This window comes from Cotesia glomerata, linkage group LG7 (genome assembly GCF_020080835.1).
Source record: "Cotesia glomerata isolate CgM1 linkage group LG7, MPM_Cglom_v2.3, whole genome shotgun sequence".
Classification (NCBI taxonomy): domain Eukaryota; kingdom Metazoa; phylum Arthropoda; class Insecta; order Hymenoptera; family Braconidae; genus Cotesia; species Cotesia glomerata.
In genome coordinates this window covers 10,610,193-10,624,104 of record NC_058164.1, presented here as the reverse complement: position 1 = coordinate 10,624,104, position 13,912 = coordinate 10,610,193, and the positions used below count along the sequence as shown (strand labels likewise).

Genomic DNA, 13,912 nt, shown 5'->3' with positions numbered 1-13,912 from the left:
GTGGATTTTCATCAGGGGGCCATTGTGATTGTTGCTGGTGATATTCAGGCTGTAATCTGTAAACTTGAGACCTCGTATTCTCGGTTGCAGGTGGCGACGGAGATCCTCCCTGGAACGGTTGAAAGTTGATCTGGTTTCTATGCTTTAGAATTTTAGATTGATCGAATTTTAAACACTTCTCGACTTGTCGAATTTTAAACAATTCTTTCAGACTGCTAGTTTATGTTACCTGTACGATCAGATGTCTTCTGGGTTCATCGTCACGCATAAACTTTAATTCTGAGACTTTTTTAAATACTACAGAGGGGATGTTTTTCTCTGTTAGATCTTTAAAAACCATATCTGTAGTTACGTCCGGGCTCATATCTTTGAGGAGTAAGGATTTAAGTTTTTCATTTTTTGGAGTGAAAGAGTAGAAATTAAAATTGTTAGCTATGAGAACCTCTTTAATTTTTTCAAAGCTTAGCTGGTTTTTGGCCTGGATTTCGTGTTGGCCTTTAGACATTGTTATTGAGAAAGTTTCTTGATCAATGTTAGCGATTCTCAATGCTTGAATTGTGTCGATTGCTTTTTCACCTTGTACGAAGATGGGAGGTGGTCTGTATGTTTTAGCATTTGTTGTCTCTGTGTTCTGGGATGCGTTACCAGAAGTATCATGTGTTGACTTCAATTGTTCGTTGGTTTCATCAGTTCGTTTCATCATCACCTATGATCCGTTTCTATGGTGTCAGTTTCTTTTCCGCTATTTATGATGCGTTCATCAGTGTCAAGAACTTGATATTGGTTTGCAGTATCAGCTGGCTCCATCTGTGGAGTGATACCGGAGTTGATCTTGACAGGATTTTTTGGATACTGGAAGCCTTCTTTATCGACATTGGGTAGAGAGTTACGTCTATCCGACGTTTTAATATTAGGCGTAATATTTTTTTGTTTATTAGTATTATCTTTTTGTGTTTTCTCCCATTTTTTATAAGATTCCTCTAGAGAAAAAGAGTTTCTGACCGTGAATGGTATTTTTTTTGTGCTGTTTTTAGGCGCAACGAGCTCTGCTTGTGCTTTGCGCTTTAGGCTTTGGCTATTCGTCAGTGTATGCGGCACGCCAGCCATATTGGCAAAGACTTTGTCAGTATTTATTCGCTTTATAAAAGTGTTTTTTAGTGGCTCATATAAAACTAAAACTCACGACTATTCACTTTATCAGTTCGTAATGTATTTTTGAGACACTTTATAACAAATTCACTGCACAATGCAATCAATTTTTTATCAAAAACATGTGGTAGGTACAGGACACGATGTGTACAGTACGGCATCCATGTTGAGACTAGGCTGACACGCTACCTGTTTACCTACGAGACCTCCTTGTAGAGCAGAGTATGAAATAACTACAAGTAATGCAAATCGTATTCATAATCAATTTTTATAAGTTAACATAATTAATACAGTTCCTATTATTTCATACACAAAAAATACTGTAGATTAATACATTATTAATCATTAGACTCTTAGATAAAGAAAATTATATACAATTGTATATGATTCATATATAATTATATGTAATTCCCGTATAGTTGCACTTATCGAAGGATTTGTTTATATTTAATAAGCTTTATTAAATGTTAATAAATGATTTATGAGCTGTAATAGAATTCGGTATATTACAATAAACGTAATTATAATGTAATATAATTAATGCAAATAATTTATAAAGATGATTTTTGTTTATAAGCAATCTTCATATCATATGACATTGCAAGTGAAACAAATTCACTCAACAAAATATTTATTAACTTTTAATAAATATTTTTTAACTATTAATAAATATTTATTAACTATTAATAAATGTACTTTCCTCCCAAATAAATATTTGTTAAATGTTAAAAAAAATTTATTAAAATGTAATAAATTAAATAATTGTCTTCAAACAAATTAAATTTCTAATAGTTAATAAATCCTTTTATCAGTTTATATACGAAATATATATCATTTTATATAATTACATGTAAGTAATATATAATTATATATAAGTAATATATAATAACATATAAGTATATATAATTATATATACATTTTTTTACCCGGGCTTTCAATGTAAATATTACATTCTACAATGTAATTCTTATAAAATCTGTAATAATTACAATCTGAAACTGTAATTTTTCCAGTTTTCATCAAGGAGCGCCACGTTACATTATATATTGTAATTGTATTACGCGCCTCTTCCTCGAGATAAAATCGTAGTACCTCTACTATATGCCTTTGTCACCACACTTTTTTAAAGTATAAATAAAAAAGTTGTGTCTGCGCATGACTAGCGCCGCCATGATACCTCATTCTTCATCTTTGTGCCGGAGTCGTCACATGTTAAAAAATTAATCCAGTAATTACTTAAATGAATAAATAAAAAATTACAAGTTTATTTATCATGGGAAAATCAAAAAAACGTCATCGAGATGATTCATCAGACGAAGAAAGCGGTAGGAACATAAAAAAAAGATTAGACCGCTTAGAAAAATTAATGACAAATTTTTTTGATGATCGTAAGTATAATTAAATAACGACATATTTAACAAATTACTTAAAAATTGTATAATAGTTACAAATTACTGAAATGGAAAATTTTGGCAACTAATTTGCAATTAGTGAGTCGTGCTATTTTCCATGCAGCTACCTATCAACCGCGTCGGTCCAACCGGCGTGGCAGTTTGGTTATACATGGTATTGTTGACAAGGCCTTGCAAGGGTTGTCATAAAAAATATTCATGTAGTAAATAATCAACATTACAATTACAATAAAAACATTACTTTTTTAAGGATTGTTAGAATATGTAATTGTTGATTCGACATGCTAACCTCTGCTAGGTTAAAAAAAAAAAAAAAATCCAAGCTAAAAAAATTTTTTCTTGTTGGTTAGGTGATTATTATGATCGTCGAGAACATCATTCGCGGAGAGATGATCGAGATTATAGACATCGACATAGGTATCACCGTCATGCTACGCCAGGTCGCTATGATAATGCTTCTCGATCGGAGGTTTATGGCAGTTCCGATGGAAGTCGGCCTTATAGCCGTGACAGATGTCGGTCTTATAGCCGTAACAGTAGGGAAGATGATCTTAGTGACCATTACGTGATAGAGGACCCGAAAGATGCAACTCAAGAAGATGTTGGTATCGGTAAAACACCAGCCACAGATAAAAGTGCCATCACAATTCCTGCAAAGGATAATGATTCTGAGCAACTTGCGCAAGCTCAGTCAACAGATACTACGATTACAGTCACGGAGCAATCTACGCTAACTCAGTCAACAGATGCTACTGTTAAGGTCATGGAGCAACCTACGCTAGCTGGGGAACAACCTTTAGATCAAGAGGTTTTAAAGGCGATTGGAGACCTGTTAGAACCAGATAGAGTGTTACTGTCAGCTATCCACAAGGATCTTGCCATAAGAGTCGAGGAGATCATCAACAAAGGTCTTCCAGTGGTAGAGAGAAAAACTCTACTAAAAAAATTTCCTCCTCCAAAGAATGGGTTATTCATGGACCCACCTAAACTCAACTTTGAAATAAAGACCAACCTGGCAGAGAGTAATGTCAAAAGAGATGATCGAATTGTTGAAAAACAAGCTCGAGTTTCAGCAGGTCTTTCTGGATTAACTAAGTTAATGTCTATGAGCTTGCAACTTCCACAGGATCAGAAGTTAGCAATGTTAGAAATACTAGGTGGTGTTTCCAGAATCTTAGCAGATCTTCAACATGAGGAGTCTGAAATTAGAAGAAGTTTGATCTTGAAAAACATTGATCCTTCAAAGCGTGATATACTTAAGTCTACAGTGGCGGGCGAGTTGCTGTTTGGCAAAAGTCTGGAGGAAAAATTTAAAGCAGCTAAACTTTTAGAGTCAACGTCAAAGAAAATTAAATCAGTGGCTCAAACAAGCACTACCCAAGAGCCAAAAAACTTGAAGGGCCCGACTCGTCGCACATCACAGAGGTCACAGTACAACTCGATGACGAGCGGGCAGAAATCAACACCAGTTCAGAAGTACCGGAGCCACAAGCAACCGAAGAAGAGTTACCCGCAATCGAAGAAGTAACTTCAGAGGTTAATGTAAGTTGTCTTGCAGGGCGGTTAAAGTTTTTTTACAAATCTTGGTCCAAAATTACTTCCAATAAAACCATTTTGAGCTGGGTCCGTGGGTTTAAGATTCCTTTTGCTAGGAAAGTATTCCAATTTCGCCCTCCATCTGAACCTCACTGGTCTGAGGTTGAGAAAGTAGCTATAAGACAGCAGCTAGACGAGTTGTTGTCAAAAGGAGCTATCACAGAGGTTGACTTTACCACTGGACAATTTTTATCTAATATCTTTCTTGTTAGTAAGCCAGATAGAGGTTATAGGTTGATCTTAAATTTAAAAAATCTTAATGACTTCATTGATACAGAGCATTTCAAATTAGAAGACAGCAAAGTAGTTAGGAAGTTGCTAACTTTAAACTGCTTTATGATAAGTTATCTTTGATAACTATTGATTTGAAAGATGCTTATTATTTAATTTCCGTGGCTAGGTCAGAGAAAATTTTTGAGGTTTAAATTTCTTGGAAAAATTTACGAATTTACCTGCCTGCCCTTCGGATTAAATATTGCTCTATACATTTTTACAAAAATTATGAAGCCCGTCGTATCATTCTTAAGATTATCGAAAATTTTGCTGGTCATTTACTTGGATGATATTCTGATATTAGGACCGTCATTGGAGGCATGTTCTCAAAGTGCAGATACCACTTTGAGACTATTACAAAGGCTAGGTTTTGTAATTAACTTTACTAAAAGTCAGTTAATTCTATCCAAGAGATGTAAATTTTTAGGACTTGTTTATGATTCAGAAAAAATGACTGTTGAACTTCCATTAGAAAAGACAAATCGAGTAACTGAGTTGGTTCGAAAGTTTGAGCGGACAAAAAAAATGCAAGATAAGAGAGTTTGCTGTCTTCATTGGTACTCTAGAATCTTGCAGTCCAACAATAAAATATGGGAGAGTTCATATGCGTGATTTTGAGAGAGCAAGGTTCCTTGCTCTGCGAAATAGCAATGACAATTATGACCGATACATGTCTATTTCACCGAGCTTAAGAGATGATTTTGAGTGGTGGAAGAGAAATGTTCCAATAGCCAAAAATTCTATCAAAGTCTTTAACCCAGTAATAGAAATTTTCTCGGACGCTTCAACTTCGGGATGGGGAGCAGTCTGCAATGGCAACCGTGTTCACGGTCATTGGAAAGAAACGTAGCGCTCCCTTCATATAAATGTCCTTGAACTAACGGCGGTATTTTTTGGGTTAAAATGTTTTGGTAAAAATTTAAGATCTTTCGATATCTTGTTAAGAGTAGATAATACCACTGCAATAGCTTACATTAATAAGAAAGGTGGTATAAGAATCCCACAACTAAGCAAATTATCTAAGGAGATTTGGTTGTGGTGTGAACGAAGGGGGCTGTGGATCTTCGCGTCCTATATTCGCTCAGCAGATAACGCCATTGCTGATTTTGAATCTAGATGACTAGAACCAGAGACGGAGTACAGCCTGGCTGATTTTGCATTCAAGGCGATCGTAGACAAATTTGGAAAGCCGGAAATTGATCTTTTTGCCACTCGAGCTAATGCCAAGTGTACGACTTACGTGTCATGGAAAAAAGACCCTGGGTCAATCGCTATTGACGCGTTTACCATTAGCTGGAAAAAGAAATTCTTTTACGCCTTTCCACCTTTTTCTACTTTTCTACGGGTACTAGAAGAAATCCGCGTAGAAAAGGCCCGAGGGATTTTGGTGGTACCCCACTGGCCCGCTCAAGCCTGGTTCCCTGTATTTCGATCAATGCTTGATTCAGAACCCCTTGAATTTAAACCAAATATTAATTTATTATTTACTTTTAACAGGGAACCCCACCCAGTTTGGCGGACGATTACCCTGGTATCAGGGATTATATCAGGAAAGCCTACGCACTAAAAGAGGTACCAGAAGATTCCATAGAAGTCATGTTAGCGTCTTTGAGTGGAGGATCCTTAAAACAGTACGACACTGGGTTGAAAAAGTGGTGGAGTTTCTGCAAAATCAACTAAATAAACCCACTTTCTTGCACAATACCTAACGTACTAATATTTTTGACATCACAGTATAATCAAGGCGCGACTCATGGAACTCTGAACAGCTTCCGGTCGGCGATAGCACTCATTTTCGGCCCAAATCTTGGAGAGAATCCGGAAATCAAGAGGTTCTTCAAAGGAGTCTCAAAATTGAGGCCACCCAGACCGAAGTACGACTGTACTTGGGATCCAGGATTAGTTTTGGACTTGTTAAAAAAATGGGGTCCTAATGACAAGGTGAACCTGGAAAAACTATCGCTGAAAGCAGTTTCATTATTAGCGTTGGTGACAGGTCATCGAATGCAAACACTGTCGCTAATAGATGTTAGAAATATCAGTGTGGGAGACAAAGCTATCGAGATAAAGATTCCCGAAAACATTAAGACATCGAAGCTCAACAGAAATCAACCCGTGTTATCAATTCCTTTTTATCCAGACAATGTTTTGATTTGTCCGGGTACCTCGTTGAATCTATATCTAAAAGAAACTAAGCCATTAAGAAAGGAAGAAAACAGACTGCTCATTTCTTTCCGAAAACCGCACAAGGCCGTGACACCGCAGATATTGAGCAGATGGATTAAGGAAGTACTGTCTGAAAGTGGAGTAGATACTGCGATTTTCACTGCATATAGTACTCGACACGCATCTACTTCAGCAGCCAGCCGAAGTGGTGTCACCATCGATTGCATTTTAAAAACTGCTGGCTAGTCAGCAAAGTCACAAACTTTTGCTAGGTTCTATAAAAGAAATCTGATCGAAGACAAAAATGTCTTTGCGTTAAGTATTTTAAATAACTAACTTTGCTCACTAGATATAAGAAACTAACAAATAATTAATTACTGGTAATAACATATATATGTCTTAATAAATAAATAGCCGTAACAACTTTAAACAGCTACGATTTGATCTCGAGGAAGAGGCGCGTAATACAATTAAATGATTAAACGAGCTTACCTGTAAGTGATGTTCAATCATAATTGTATGAAGCGCCTCTTCCGAAGAGATCAACTCCCTCCCAATAAATAATTCCCTTATTTTTTACTCCTTAATTGAATAAAAAACCCCCTTAATTATTGTTACGGCCCAACTTTGAAAGAATGAGGTATCATGGCGGCGCTGGTCATGCGCAGACACAACTTTTTTATTTATACTTTAAAAAAGTGTGGTGACAAAGGCATATAGTAGAGGTACTACGATTTGATCTCTTCGGAAGAGGCGCTTCATACAATTATGATTGAACATCACTTACAGGTAAGCTCGTTTAATCATTTAATTTTTCGAGTTTTCTTTTTTCCGTGTATTTGTAAATTATTACCCCAAAGATATATAAATCAAATTAAAACTAGAGCATTTGTTTCTTATTTCAGTTACTATAAACCTCTCGTGTCATTTGTTCAATGTGAAAATATACAGACTTAATAATATGTAATATATGTAATATAATTGTTTACTTCGGGCTCGTGCAAGTTTACTAAGCTCTTGGGAGATCTTAGCAGATCATGTACCAAAAACTAAAAGTGTCTACATTCTCTCTAAAGAATATCTATAAGAAAACAATGCAAGTAGTCCAGTCGAAATTTCTTCTTAGCGATTTTTACTGAGTAAGATCTTTATTTTGCCTCTTCTTAACTGGACTAAAGGTATACTTATCTAAGCTCAGTCCAGCGAAGAACTTAGTAAACTTGAACAAGCCCATTAAAATATTAAATAATTTTTAGGCTCGGTGAAAAATAATTAACCTTACATTTTTCCTAATACTCCTGATACTCTATACCTATATCTATCTCAATCTCTCGTAGCCTACCCCTGATTGAAAATACTCATTAAAAAGTATCAAAAATGATGAGATTTGAATTGTTTTCAATAATCGTAATTCTTTTTTTATGTATTTATAAATATACAGTTTACATGAAACGACTGTTTATTTTTTCAATACTTTTCAATAAGTATTTTTATTCAGGGACTTTTCAGAAGTTTCACTTCTACCGTGTGTGACTTGCACACACACATTTTTTTTTTTTTCGTTGCAATTTGTTTTTCAAGTGATCCATTATGCCCCACATATCACATATTAGCCCAAAATATCATAAAAACATTATAGAGGTCATAACTTGACGGAAAGTGAAAAAAAAATTTTTATCTAATTTTCGAGGGGGGCAGTTGTGCCCCAGGTTCCCCTATATTAGCTCCAAAATATATAAATATATGAAATTTATGATAATTTGGTAAAAAAAAAAAAAATTATTTTTCGACCAAATTTTGAAGGGGGGCCGTTATGCCCCAGGGGGCCATCTTACCCTACCCTCCCCTGCCACTTGGTATACTTATAGCTGTGAAACAGTGAAATTCCACTGATTCATTTTAAGAGAGTAGTTGTAATCAAAAATGCAAGTTAATTTTGTTAAATGTAAAATTCTCGTAATTTAATCAAGATCTTTATTTTCGTGAGTGCATCTGATAGAACAACAACCTTTAAAGATATGTTGCACTTGTGTAAATTTTTTTTTTATAATTTTTCTGCTCTACTTTGTACAATTTAAAACTTAAGTAAGTAGATTTGAAGTAATAAAGATCGTTGAAAAAAAGTACAAGCTGTTATAGTTACTAGCACATGGTCCTCATCTTGATCTAACACCACAGTCTGCACCTCTTGATCCCCAAGGATGAGTAGGTGGACTTACGGCTAAAACGTGGCAAGATTTACACCAAAAGTTGAGACCAAAGCAGAGATTTATAGCTACTTGCTTTACTCTTTCGGTTATCTTTTTTTCTCTCTTTACACTATACTAACCTCTTGTATTTTCAGGATATAAGGATATTTCAAAAGGCATTCTGCTGCATAAACTACTGAGTATTTTTACGCCTTTACTCTTTTGTTTGTTGAACATTAAAAGTCACATATATGTATATGTATATGCATACTTATAGATGAAGGGATGATGTTGGTTTTATACTCGTGTCTCGTGTGTATTAATGGGTGTGAGCAAACAATAGAGAGAGGGTGCGTCCTTCTATCCACTGACGATGCATTATAGGAAGAAGAGGAAAAAAGTTCGAGGCTTCATAGCAGACACGAGACTGCCAAAGTAATGTCCAGTTAATAGTGGAACAGATTCTAATATATCGGGTCGACTGATTTACAACCTGATTGCTCGGTCATTCTCAATAATTGGGGTCTACTGTCGGCGTGAAAACGTTTCAAAAGTCAGGAGAAGACATGCGTGATGCCAACGGGATACACGCATTAAATAATTGACTTTGTGAACTTATAAATTGAACCAAATCAAATCATTTTATCGCCCTTTCTCTCATACTACTCTACGCACACATAATTAATAACAATACAAAACATTAATCGCTGAAAATACTATATATCAACTTTGTTTTTCACAGATATATAGGTTAAAAGTCAAATCAGATTTGCTGAGACGTTTTCTTAATTTTTCTTGAATGGATTTTTCGTAAGTTAGTTGTGTTGATATGTGTGTATGGATACCCTATGTAATATCACCCTCTTTGCTGGATTAGCAGACCCCATAAAGGGAAAAATGTAATATAAAAGGCTTAGAGACTAAGCTGTTAATATGTTGTACTGCGATGCGCCCGAGAAAAGCTATGTATACGTTACTAACTTACAAACATATGTTTTCTGGTGATTATCTACGTACGTTCTAAAAACACCCTTATATGAATACCTTGTAAATATTTCTTGAGATTAACCTACCTATATCTACGTACAGTGCATTTTAATTCCATTTCATGCTAAGAGAAATTTTTTGTGTATTTCTATACGTCAAAAAATAAAATGTGACATTGTAATTCATTTTTGTGTAAGCTTTATACGTCATACATCGAAAAACAGCTAACCTTTGACTACTAGTCTTACATGGAAAGAAATTTTCTTTAAAAATTACCGTTAAAATCACAGTAATCGTGGGACATTCGAGAATTCCTGATATTATTACAATTCTTTCTATAATTATTCACAAATACAATGTAAAAAATACAGAAAAGTACCATTAATTTTTACTGTAGTACACCGGTAAAAAATAATAAACGTAAAAAATTAATTAGATTAAAAGTTATTTTTACTCATTTAATCTTAAAAATTACAGTAAAATCAAAAAATTTTATTGAAACTATTATAAAAATTACCGGAGTCTCCGGTAAAAAAGAATCTAAGTAACGGTACTTTCCACCGATTTTGTATTGAGACGGCGCTGCAATCGCTGTAGCTTATTAGCTTATTAGCTGTCTACAAAATTTGACATGTCAGTGATCAGTTGACACTGAATTATAGTTAATTCTTACAAGCTTTTATAAAATTATCGTTGTAATAACATATTTTGCAATTAATTAACTATTAGTTGTAAAGATGTACTTTCTGAAATTTGTAATTATTTATTAATATATGCTATAATTCTATATATCTAGATTGTAAAGTGAAATAACCTAAAAAATATCTTAAATTAAAAAAATCAAATAAACATTTAATGTTGTTAAGTTAAAATTCACTTTTTTTAAAAGATGAAACCTATAAAATTATAATGACAATATTTCATCAATAACAATATGTCTAATAATAATGATATTTCATATGTGCGACAAGCTGCATCGAAAATTTTTTTTTTACCGGAGAGTCTGGTAAATTTTACTCACACAACTGTAAAAGATATTTCTGTCACTAGTAAATTGCAAAGCAGTTTATTAGTGTCCCACGATTACAGTACAGTCCGGTAATTTTTCTCGTTAATTTAATGGTAAATTTTAAAGAAAATTTCTTTCCGTGTATGGAACTCAAAATTTTTTTTCGAACAAATCAGAGTTTGATTAATTGAAACATGTAGGCCTTAGCTTAGTCATTTTGTACTAAAACTAATTATTCAAATAAGTAAAAAAGTTATCACAATAAAAAGTTTTGAAGTTAATGATTGTCGTAAAACAAGCAAAAAAGTTATTGAACCAAATAAAGCTATCTCAAAAAAAAATTTTTAACTTCCCGCTAAGAAAATTGAAAATTTTCAAAAATCGGGAAGTTATAGTTTTCACCCCGTTTTTCGAAAATCGAGTTTTCATCAGATCTCGACGTTTTGAGGTCCTAGGAAGCTTCCCTGACTATTCCCGCGATGGTGTCTGTATGTCTGTATGTATGTGTGTGTGTGTGTGTGTGTGTGTGTGTGTGTGTGTGTGTGTGTGTGTGTGTGTGTGTGTGTGTGTGTTTGTATGTGTGTATGTATGTAGACCTCTCATAACTTTTGAACGGCTTGACCGATTTGATCGCGGTTGGCGCCATTCGAAAGGGTTCGACTAAACTAAGATTTTGAATACGTTGGACTCATTCGGACCGATAGATTTTGAGAAATCTTAAAAAAACTGCGAAAAAAAATTTTTTCAAATGTGGTTTTTTTCAATAACTTTCAAACGGCTTGACCGATCAATTTCAAAAACTAATCAGCTCTTAAAATCGAAAAACCACATCGATCGCTACCAAGCCGGTCAAAATCGATTGATTCGTTCGTGAGTTATCGTTGACGAAAGAAATAGAAAAAAAATGTTTTTTTCGAACTACACCGAAATTTCTGGTCTGATCAATTTGTGTTCAAAAAGGTATCATAGAATTTGAAAAATTGCGTCGAATGCTGCTAACCACGTGAAAATCGGTCTATTCATTCAAAAGTTATTGCGGTTTGAAAATTCAACAAATAGTGTTTTATTAAACTTTCATCAGACTTTTGAGCTCGAAGAGCTCAAAACTACACGAAAATTATATTTTTGAGCTCGAAGAAATTAGTTAAACAGATTGTTAACCGTCGGTGTCTTTCATATTCTTTTAACTTAGCACTACAATTTTTAAAACTTGATTATTATTAATTTTTAGCAAAAAACTTTTTGCTGCGTGATATATTTCTGAAACAGTTTGACTTGTAAAAAACTTAATTTTAACCTTTTTTATAGAACGTTTAATTTCTTAGAGAAAAATTCCTTAATAATTTTTGAACAGCGATTCATTACCCAGTTATTTAAATCCAAAGTTAAAAAAAAAAATTAGGACGACGGTTGATCCTAAAGGCCATCCCTGCAACTTCCCGCTTATTTTGTACTTAAGCGCTCAAAATTACTCATTACGTTTTTGAGCTCTTCGAGCTAAAAAATATGATTTTCGTGTTATTTTGAGCTCTCTGAGCTCAAAATTTTAATAGCAGTTAAATAAAACACAATTTTTTGAATTTTCAAACCGCAATAACTTTTGAATGAATGAACCGATTTTCACGCGATTGGCAGCATTCGACTCAGTTTTTAAAGCCTCATAAAGAATCTTTAAGTATGAATTGATCGAACTTGGAATTTCGGAGTGATCTCGAAAAAACTCTTTTTTTGGTTTTCTTTCGACAACGATAACTCACGAACGAATAAACCGATTTTGATCGGACTGACGGCAATCAACGTGGTTTTTTGATATTAAGAGCTGATTAGTTTTTGGAATCGTTCGATAAAGCCGTTGAAAAGTTATTCCAAAAAAACCACATTTGAAAAAAAATTTTTTTGTAGTTTTTTTTAGATTTCTCAAAATCTACTGGTCCGAATCGGTCCAAAGTATATTCAAAATCTAAGTTTGGTCAAACCCTTTCGAATGGTGCCAACCACGATGAAATCGGTCAAGCCGTTCAAAAGTTATAAAAGGGTTACACACACACACACACACACACACACACACACACACACACACACACACACACACATACATACATACATACATACATACATACATACATAGATAGTGACACCCTCGCGGGATTAATCAGAAAAGCTTCCTAGGACCTCAAAACATCGAGATCTGATGAAAACTCGATTTTCGAAAAACGGGTAAAACCAATAACTTCCCGATTTTTGAAAATTTTCAATTTTCTTAGCGGGAAGTAAAAAAAAAAGGTCTCGGATGTCATTTTAATTGGCAATGAAAATTTTCTAATAAACGATACCCTTAAATATTAATATTATAGGCTTATATTTTAACAAGGTTTTTGTCAAGGGATACCCTGATGGTTTTCAATGTTTTTTAAAAACAAAATTGATTGTTAATAAATACTGTAATATGTATCATAATATAAATAGGCATTTTCTTTTTTCATTGTAGTTTTTAGGTGGCAAATGATAAAATAAAATGATTTTAAAGCTATAGAGTTGATATCAATCGCAATCTTAAATCGTGTTTTATTTTGCTTCCCGCATTATATTTCACATCTGCAACTAAAAGTTTGCGTCCGTATTCAAATACTTTAGAAATGCAATTAAAAGATGTTTTAATTCTTCTGATTCAGTATGATCGGGAATTTTCTTTTTTTCACAAAATAAAAAAGCATTAAACTTTCTAATTAAGTTTCTACCTAAGACAGGTGATAGAAAAAGCTTGTTTTTGAAGTTGAGAAAATCCTCGAAATGCAGATGAAAAAAAAGTCTATAAAGCAAAAATTTTGGAAATTTCATAACTGCCACTTTCAATTCTTGTCAATTACACCAGTGAATATGATGTTTATCAAAAGATAAAATAAAAGCGTACACATTCATAAGTCTCATGCGAGAACACGACACATGCACGAAGCTTAATATATTTGCGTTTGAATTATATTTTCTGCAGAGGGTGTTCTTAGGGTAGAACGAGATGCGCAATAGCTGGCACGTGTCGGTGCGTGTACGAAAACTAATTGAGATATAAAATTTACTTGCCACCATACAGTTACCGTCCCACATGATTTAATAAATGTTGTTGCATTATTTAT

General features: G+C 33.9%; 1 protein-coding gene across 1 annotated transcript; it reads left to right on the top strand.

The window, feature by feature from the left end:
* Positions 1-3,530: 3,530 nt before the first annotated feature.
* On the top strand, positions 3,531-6,573 carry LOC123269101. Its single transcript, XM_044734631.1, has 2 exons — positions 3,531-4,103; positions 5,928-6,573. Exon 1 carries the CDS (start codon positions 3,535-3,537, stop codon positions 4,087-4,089), a length of 555 nt encoding a protein of 184 aa, XP_044590566.1. The 5' UTR covers positions 3,531-3,534; the 3' UTR covers positions 4,090-4,103; positions 5,928-6,573.
* Positions 6,574-13,912: the final 7,339 nt, after the last annotated feature.

Coding starts and splice junctions, on each gene's coding strand:
- LOC123269101 (XM_044734631.1), top strand. CDS start 3,535: ATGGACCCACCTAAACTCAACTTTGAAATAAAGACCAACCTGGCAGAG.